The sequence below is a fragment of the Choloepus didactylus genome, chromosome 2 (genome assembly GCF_015220235.1).
Source record: "Choloepus didactylus isolate mChoDid1 chromosome 2, mChoDid1.pri, whole genome shotgun sequence".
Classification (NCBI taxonomy): domain Eukaryota; kingdom Metazoa; phylum Chordata; class Mammalia; order Pilosa; family Megalonychidae; genus Choloepus; species Choloepus didactylus.
This window is the reverse complement of record NC_051308.1, coordinates 117884467-117894058: the sequence shown is the minus strand read 5'-3', so window position 1 is coordinate 117894058 and position 9592 is coordinate 117884467. Positions and strand designations below refer to the sequence as shown.

The 9592-nt window shown below is 39.9% G+C and overlaps 1 protein-coding gene across 5 annotated transcripts in view; it reads left to right on the top strand.

Moving 5' to 3' along the window:
- Positions 1 to 1305: 1305 nt before the first annotated feature.
- LOC119526777 (Golgi pH regulator) overlaps positions 1306 to 9592 on the top strand; it is a 56206-nt gene continuing 47919 nt past the window's right edge. For 2 of the 5 annotated variants that reach the window (XM_037826192.1, XM_037826190.1), the window contains exons 1-3: positions 1321 to 1460; positions 1568 to 1899; positions 8661 to 8720. In XM_037826192.1, coding sequence (XP_037682120.1) covers positions 8716 to 8720 — 5 coding nt within the window. In that variant the 5' untranslated portion in view covers positions 1321 to 1460; positions 1568 to 1899; positions 8661 to 8715. Of the gene's footprint in view, positions 1461 to 1567; positions 1900 to 8660; positions 8721 to 9592 lie in introns of all 5 variants that reach the window. The other 3 variants (XM_037826189.1, XM_037826188.1, XM_037826191.1) reach the window with 2 other exon arrangements.

Here is a 9592-nt window from a genome sequence, read left to right as displayed (position 1 = left end):
TCCCATAATATGACTGCCTCCACTGCTTCCTGATTCAGAGTTGGACATCTGGCAGGTAGTTTTGGAGGCTTAGTATAGCAGAGTTGGATTCAAAGAAATGGAGACACCGTCTCTTGTGTATAATGAATTTGTGAGTCTCAGTTACACAGACTAGAGTAGTAGCAGTCCCCACTCTCAAGTCCTGAATGCCAGGTCTTAGACCTTCACTGCAGCCTTGAAAGCCAGGAGGTGGCACCACCTATACAGGGTTATGAGACTTCCAGGATTATGTGACTTCAAGGACTACAAGGGCTAGCTAAGGCCCTAATGGGAAAGGATATTCCCCACAGCAGTGCATTAAGCCTTCATGGATGATTACTGAGTGCATGAAGTAGTCATTCAGTCCATATATGAATAACCCGAACCTGGAAGGGACCGGGGAGGAACCCCTACTTCTTAAAATAATTCATCTTCAAACTCTTAAAGAATTATTCTTTGTTTTGAATTAAAATCTATCTTCATTTAACTTCCAGTCCTGTGACTTACAATTTTCTCTTTGGGGCCATGTCAGTTCTACCCATTCTTTCACATGAAAGACAGCTGTCATGTTCTGGAGTCTTCTTTCTTCATATCCTTCCACCATTCCTTATCTGGTGGCTCACCTCTGAGCATGCTCCTTTATTTCCATATGTCTCTTTAAAGTGTGGTATACAGAGTGCAGCACTCCGGGTTTGGTCTGATGAGTACCAAGTACAAAGAGATTATCACTTCCTTGCTATAGATAGTGTGTTGTTTTTGTTGTTGGTCACAACAGAAATTTACTTGGTTAACTCTATTTGCCAAAATCTCACCTGTCTTTCCACTTTTGCCTCGGCCTGTAGTTGTGCATTTGTGTTTGTGGATCTCAGTAAAAACTGTAACATTTAGAATACAATGCCTGATTTACGGTCTAACGCATTATAATGTAATAAACACTATTACTATTAACTTTATTCTATTAGCTACGACCATTACAAATTGGAATTACCACTTAAAATAAGATATTAGTTCTCAGGCCCTAGCTCCTTCAGCCTCAGAAATGGAAATGATACCTTGCATTACGTCTGCCCTCGGATTTTCAGCGAAGACCACCACATCTCGTCCCTTTCAGCCGCACTACCCCTAAGCCCCGCCCCTCAGGACAGCCTCCCACTGGCCGCGCCCACACCACGGCACCCGGCTCGCGTTCGCCCCGCCCACCCCTAGTCCCAGGCGGGAAGTGCTGGATGTGGCCGGTCATTGGCTGGTTGGAGGCGCAGCTTGATTGCGTCGAGGTGGGGCGCGGCTTTCGCGGCGGTGGCCCCCGGGCTAGGGCCGCCTGTGTGAGGGGCCAGTGGTCTGGCCCTCCAGTGTCCTCGCCAAGTGGGAAGTGGAGGGAGGGACCCTCCTTGCTGTTCGCCATGAGTTTCCTGATAGACTCCAGCATCATGATAACCTCCCAGGTGAGTCACCGCCTCCCTTCCCGCGACCCCTCAGCCTCCCTTTCCCGAATCGCGCGCCCCGGAGTTCCGCGCTGCGGGCTGGTCAGGGTTCGCGGTCTTCCTCCTAGCTCGCGGCGTGCGCTCTCCACACCCGGACCGACAGCCCGAGGATGGTGCGTGACTTGCCGAGTCCGGTTTCCTCGGTCCTCCTCGTCGGGAGGTTGGCCTGCGGTCATCCGCGCCCTCACCCGGCTTCCAGCCCCGCACTCTTTGGTCCATTTTCGGAAGGGGTCAGCTGGCCTCAGCGCTGAAAGCCGGTGCCTGGAGAAAGAAGCGGTCCCCAAAGTGCCCCGGCTACGGCGCCGCTGACCCACGGGTAGGGGAAGAATGTGGTTCCGGGTGCAGGGAATTCGGCGCGCCAGTCCGGTCTGACTCCTGGGAACACGTGGAGGCTTTGCTGGTTAGTTGTCAAATCCTGTATGCGGGTGCGGAGGTATTTGCCGCCTTCACTTCAGATCTTCAAAGTCTAAGATTTCGTTTGCACACCAACACCTCATCCTTTACCCCCTGCCAGCTGTCCAGCCTTTTCAGACCTTTTTCTGACACTCCTTTCTTCCCGATTGACCACCTCCATTCATTGGTACAGCCAACAAACATTTGTCAACCATTATATGAGGCTGTGGAAGTACAAACACGACTAACATGCTGAGGATCCCTGCTTTCTAGACTCTTCATCTAATAAGCCTCTTGCTTTTACCATGCCATTCCTTGAGTTAATCTGTTCTGTTTTCTTCATAGCGTTCACCAGAGCACTGATATCATTTATATATTTATGAGTTTATTTAAATCCTGTCTTGTTCATAGCTGTATGAACTCAGAGTGCAAGTACTCTGAATAATCTCTGGCCAATTGTTACTATTTGTAGAAACGCAGACTAATTACCTGATTATTGACGTTTTCTCCCCTCATCTTTCGAATAAAGTATTTTTTTCTTAATTGTTCTTTTTTCAAATGGCAAATGACAGAGGCCTCTTTTGTGATTGAAAGTAAACTAATCTTTGTTCTTTTGATCCAGTTTTCACATTGCTTCATGCTTCTGTGAATAGAGCATTGCTCTTATCTCAAAAAAATTTTATAGCAACATTTAAGAAAATTTGAAACAAGGAAAAACCACCCGTAATCCTACCACCCTAATACAGTAACTTTTTTCATTTTTAAAACATTTAACATGTTTATATTTATTGTTTTATTGGCTTCATAATATTCACATGTATCAATATACAAAAATCTGGGTGTCTAACTCTTCTTTAAAACCTTTCAAAGACTTCCTATTGCCCTGTTGACAACTCAGAGTTACATATAGCCTTAGTACCAACTCAAGAAAAATAACAATGTTTAAGTAGCATTTTTTTTTACTCAAAATAAAAATAAAAATGTCAGTGAGAAAACTGTCATTGCATTGTAGCTGCTATGATTTTTAATACAGATATAATTGATAAAGTGAAACCAGAAAGTGACTTTCTAATGTTTTATCCCTTGTAATCATAAAATGCTTTAGTTTTCACAACTACATTCACATGCAGTATTAAATTTAATTTACAAATAGGCAAGGAATCCCTTGCTGGAATGTTGTCCGTCCTCATCATTTAGGTATCAGTAAAAATGTCACTTCAGAGAGGCTTTATCTTACTCCCTACCGCAGCCAAAGTAGTCTCCCATCCCAACCACCTTCTATCCCATTTCTCTTTTTATAGTCTTCTTAGCATTTATCACTAGTACATATTTGTGTGTTTAGGTATTTGTTATCTGTAAACTCCATGAGGTCCAGAATATCATCTGTCTTGCTCTCTGCTGTATTTCCCCAACATCTGGATCAGTCGATAGAGGCCTAGTAAATATTTAATTTAACCTTGGAAACAACTCCCCCTGCCCATTTTTCCTGTTTTATATAAACTAAAAGGTTTATTTGAAATGAAATCTGAAATCAGAGGTTATATGTTCAAGCTGGTCAGTCTCAGGCAACATCTTAATGTAGAGATTGCTCACCATGGTGTAGGAAAAAGTATTCCTTAATATAGCTTATAGAGTCCCTTATGATGGGACCTTGGTTCTTACCTCTTCAGCCTTGGCACTGACCATTTCCTCAGTTGCACTTTATACTTTAACCTTACTAAACTTTTAGTTCCTTACCTTAGCCATGCTATCATGCCTCCCAACACCCAAACAGTTGGTTCACTCTTTCTGGACCTTTCCCTCCATCCCTCGCCTTCTTTCTCCCTGCTGACTCCTATTCAGCCTTTGGATCTCTGCTTGGCCATCCAAGAATCCTTCCCCATATTAGACTAGTTGTCCCTCAGCCTGCTTTCATAATATCCCTGACCCATTGTTTTATAATAATACTTATCACATTGTTTTTTAATTGCTATTTCGTCTCCTTCATAGACTATAAACTCTTTAAAAACAGGGTCCTTGCTATCTTGTTTACCATTCTTTCCCTAGGACTTGGCACATATCAATTAATAAATATTTATTAGGTGAGTAAAAGGTTGAATAAATGGTCTAAGAAAGGTATCTTTTCCTGTCACGTCTTTAATAACTGGCCATCTTTTTTTCTAACTATAGCTAATTTTCAACCCAGAGGTCATTTTTATAAAACAATTATTATTTAACTCATGTGTTTTGAGCCTTCAGTTCCAAAGTACACCTGAGTCCCAAAGACAAAGCTCTACTCTGCACTGTTCTAAAATTATTAGTTCTCTCTTTTGAGCAAGAAGGTGTGCACCTTCCATTTTAACTGCAAGGCTGTTTGAAATTGCTTACTCTTTCCACATGCTATTTTGATCCTCTTTAATCTTGTCAGAATTCATATTTGCCTTGGACTCAATTCTCCAGTTACTTTTTTTCCTATTATCTATTTTGAAAGTCTTTTTAAGCTTTCTTTGTCAATGTGAAAGAAGCCCACAATGAAATATTAAAGGTATACGTCTTTTTCTTCCATTCTCTGCCCCTCATTAGACTTACGATCTTCACTTGTTTTCTCTTCCTTGTCTAAAGTCCCATTTCAGGGTAATCTTAGTGATATACTTTTTTTTTCTTTTTTATCAACCATACACCACTCCCAGTTATAATTGCCCGACTTCTCCAGCTTATAGTTTCATAAGTCATATAAATGGGGTTTCTACACTCTGAATTTATCTCTCTCTCCATTGGTAGTGAGTTATAATAGCCAAAAGGGTCTCCTAGGTGGTCAAGGGGTATGTTCTCCTAATCTATTTGCCCCTTTCCTTTTCTCCTCAGCCTGGATTCATGAATGCAAGCTATTTTCTCATCTCCTCTTGTTCTTTTGACTTCAGATAAATGTCCACAGTAGGATCACACCTATAATTTGTCTACTACTAATTCAGGGGCCTGAAGACTGCTGTAGAAAATCACACAGCGGTGCATATAACTAACACCATGAGTTTATGGACACCCTCAGCTCAATGAATAGTTTTTTTCTTGACTTCAGTCAGCTACATGTTCCATTCCCCTCATAAATTCTCTGAAACTTTATCATTCTCCTCAAGACCCCCTTTTCCATCTCCACCTCCCTTATTCTTAACAGATGACTTTAATTCCTACTCTATCAAGAAAAATGATGCCAAAAGTTGTGATCTCTTTCTGCTTCCTGCATCTTACTCTAAGCAATTAACTATATCCACAACCATTCTCACCTTCTTTCCTCCCATCTCTGAAAATAGTGTCCCCTACTCCTGTGTAAGGCCATCCTCTCCACCTGTGCCTTCAATCTTGGAGCAGCTAATCATGACATAGTTAAGAGCACAGGCTTTGGACTCAGCCACACAAACTTCAAGTTGAATCCTGATTCTGACACTTCGCATGTTGCTTAACTTATTTCAGCCTCAGCTTTCTTTGTGAAATAAGGACAATAAAGCCTATATTATAGTGTTTTTGTGATTTAATGAGATTATAATAGTAATTACTCAGAGTACCTGGAATATAGTGAATGGTCAAAAAGGGTAGCTACAACTACTACAAATGAATGAATAACATCTTCAATTCCTCTCCAGAGCTATGTTCCATCATTTGCCTCTCATGTTAGTTTATCCCCTCTACTCCTTTCTTAGTCTTGGCCTATGAACATGGCAAAGGTTTTCCTGTCTCAGAAAAACATATTTCCCTTTACCCCACATTCTTCTCTAGGCCTCTAATGTTCTTTTTCTCATCCTTGGCTCTCCATAGAGTAATTTGCTTATTGTCTCTACTGCCTCCCAACCCAACCCCTACAGACTGGTTCCTGCCCCTACCTCTCTATTCAGACTGTTCTCAAGACCATCACTGACCTCCAAATTGCCTAATTCTTTGAACATTTTTCAATCATTTTACTGTTCCTCTCTGCTGCATTTAATATTCATTTAATCCCTATACCCTTGGTTTCAGTACACTATACCCTCCTGGTCCTGTTATTTCTCTGATCATTCCTTCTCTGTTTCTTTCCTGGTCTCTTCTTCACATTCTTTTCTCCTAGTGATTTTTTGGTGTATTGCTCTCCTCACTCTACATACTATTCCTGGGTGATCTTGTGTACTTTTGGTGTTTTCAACTGTTTTATCTAAATTCTTGCTAGATATCTCAAACTGGATGGTCCTCAGGGCTTTAGCATGTCTAAAAATTAATTCCTCCTCTTCTCCACCTTATGCCCCTGTTCTAGTTTGCTAATGCTGTGGAATGCGAAACACCAGAGATGGATTGGCTTTTATAAAAAGGGGGTTTATTTGGCTACCCAGTTACAGTCTTAAGGCCATAAAGTGTCCAAGGTAACACATCAGTAATCGGGTGCCTTCACTGGAGGATGGCCAATGGTGTCCATAAAACTTCTGTTAGCTGGGAAGGCATGTGGCTGGCGTCTGCTCCAAAGTTCTGGTTTCAAAATGGCTTTCTCCCAGGGTGTTCCTCTCTAGCAAGCTTGTTCCTCTTCAAACTGGCACAGCCCCCATTCCCAAACCTTTTCTACTATACTCTTCATATCAACTGAGTGACCTCACTTTTCATCCTATATTACAAATTAGTCATCCTTGACTCCTCCCTTCTGATTTTACCTTCTAAATAGTTCTCAAATCTGTTACCTCCTCTTCTACCACCAATGCCTTAATTCAGGCCTTTATCATCTCTCATCTGGACTCCTGCAACAACCTCCTATAATGTTTCTCTTCCTGCCATGTTGTCTTTTTAAATGTATCTTCCACACAGCCATCAGAGTGCTGTATCTAAAAAAAAAAAATCTGGATATGTCTTTACCCTACTTAAGTCTCTCCTCATCACCCACAAGATATAATCCAAGCTCCTTAGCATGGCTTTCAGAGTTCTCAGTGATTGGTCCTCTGCCCCTTCTCTCTCATCTCATTTTTTACTCTTCCTTCTTGGAGTTTTATCATCTCGCAATGCCAAACTGCTCATAGTTCCCAGCATATAACATGCTGTATGTCACCCCTGTGCCTTTACTCATGCTGTTTGCTGTCTGGAAAGCCTTGTTCTACCCCTACCACCTCTATCGTTTACCAACCTAATTCTTACTCATCCTTTAAGAGGTGGTTTTTAGTATTTTAGGAGTGATGGGAACCATTGACTGTGTCGTGAATACCTTCTCTCTAGAAAAATGCACATAATCTCAAAATGTTGCATTATCAGGCTTTAACCGAAAGTTAAAACATCCTTCAACTCAGGTATTAACTTCTTCAGAAAATCTGTCCTGCAAATTGGTTTGATTGCCTTCTTTTCTACACTTTTATGATCTCATGTGCATATCTCTATCCATTACATGTCCCATATTGCATTATACTTACTTATTTAGTGTCTTCACCACCATACTATAAGCTCCTTAAGGGGAGTGACCAACTTACTCACCTTCGTGTTTTCTAATACCTAGCACACAGGAAGTTATTACAAAAAAGTTGAGGTTGAATGTTGCTGAAAAACAAACCATTCTTTAATCATGGACCATTTATTTATTCAGCAAACACTTTTGGAGAGCCTGCTATGTTTGAGGCATTGTGCTGAATGCTGAGGATACAAAGATTAACAAGACAAGCATGGTCCTTGTCCTCACAGAGCTTACAGTCTAATGTTCAAAAACATGCATTTAAATTAACCATTACAAACTATGTGATAAATGCTTTCATAAGGATGTACAGGATTTGATAGGATTATATTAAAAGAGGGACTTATCTTTATTTGGAAGATCAGAGAAGGCCTTCCAGAAGGAGTTACATGTAAGTTAAGATCTGTAAGATAAATAGGGAGGAGGCTGGAAAGCAGTTCCTGTCAGAGTACATCTGCAGAGGTCTTTATGTAAGAGAGAATGTTGTGTCTAAAGAGCCAAAGAAGTTCCGTGTAGCTGAAAATCTGAGTTTGGTGGGTAAGAGGGGCACAACAAGAGGCTGGAATAGTCTATGCCAAACCATGCTCAAGAGTTTACTTTTATTCCCATAGTCTTTGGGAAGACATGAAAGAGTTTTATTCTTAGGTAAAGTACCTAGCCAATATAAGAAAAGGAGTTGTGCCAGAGTTGAGTATAAACATGTACATAGAAAAGATGCTATTTGCTAGTGAAAAACAAACCAGCTTTAGGACAATGAACAGAGTTGTCATGTGGTTACTGTCTCTGATGCCAGCTTGTACCAAAACTGACAAAGTTGGATCCTGCAATCTTTTGGCTTTATACTGAGATGGAAACCACATGATTAGGTGGGATGGTGGAAAAGCTAAGAAAAAATCTCTAAAGGAAAACATATTAAAAAATATCAGTCTCTCTGCTACTCACCTATTTTTTATTCTACTCCTTTCCCTTGACTTTTTTTTTAATTTAATATTTGTGAACAGAAATAATCTATAAGAATCAAGTTTCACTCACTCTTTTCCTATTTGCTAAGTTCTTTTGCTTATAAAATGATTATCATAAGATTACAAGCAAATATTTTACTCCATTTTTGCCTAACTTAAAACATATTCTATGGCATGGATAATTTCAAAAACCTAAGAACATTTCAACATCTACTTCAATGCTATGGACTTTAAATACAGACTTATATAAGTAGATCTCATCTTTAATCTCTGAAATAAGTTAACTGTCTAGTTAGCAGACCTTTTAGTATAAAACAGTCTCTGTAATGTTATTTCTCAAAAGAATATATACATTGGCATTCTATCTTCTTTCTCCTCCAGATACTTTTCTTTGGATTTGGGTGGCTTTTCTTCATGCGCCAATTGTTTAAGGACTATGAGGTAAGAAGAGATCGTTTTGGTTTGTTAATACTGTATGAATTGAGATTATTTTTAAATCGGACAAGAAAAATGCTTCCATTAAATAAAGTTTATGTGCACCAAAGATGGGAAATTTTTGCCAAATGATTACTATATAACTCTAAAGTTGGAGAATATGAGACTTGATTGATTTAAAAACAAACAAACAAACAAAAAAACCAGGCAGCTCATGTATAGACCAGAAGCCGGGAGCAAGGAATGTCATGTCTTAGTCATATCAGTATGAGTATCAAAAGCCAAAATGTAACCTCAGAGAGTTATTCTTTGGGAGAGAATTTAATTTATAATATCTCACAACTACCTGGTCTTGAATGTTAATTACCAATCTTAATATTAATACCAAAATCCCAAGGCTAGTCTGGTTTTTATCTTGGATTCAGGAAATACCATCCTAGACTGGACATTTCCTAATTAATCCTCTTTAAATAATAAGCACAGTGATTATGCTACCTTGAGTCATTTCTAGGATGTGTTCTCCATTAAACCTCCCCAAGGAGTTTGGGTTGTTAACCTTAAAGAACCCAAGATTCTGGAGATTCTCTTCTGCCCAGTACTTTAAGTCCTCCCAGGGGAAGTCCCAGAACTGACCCAAAGTCTGCAAAGTGTTGAAGAATACCCTTTTAGTATTAACTGTTATATATAAATTTGTCTTTTTTTCTTAATGTGTATCAGAAATGCTAAGTACTACTTCTGACCCTTTAACTTCATCTTCTTGTGCTTTAAATTTTCTATCCACAGAGGACACTGGTAGTAGGAGCCCATGATTCACTGATGCAATGTCGATTATGCAGTGATACAGTCTTTTACAGAAAAAAAAATTATTAGCTTTTCAG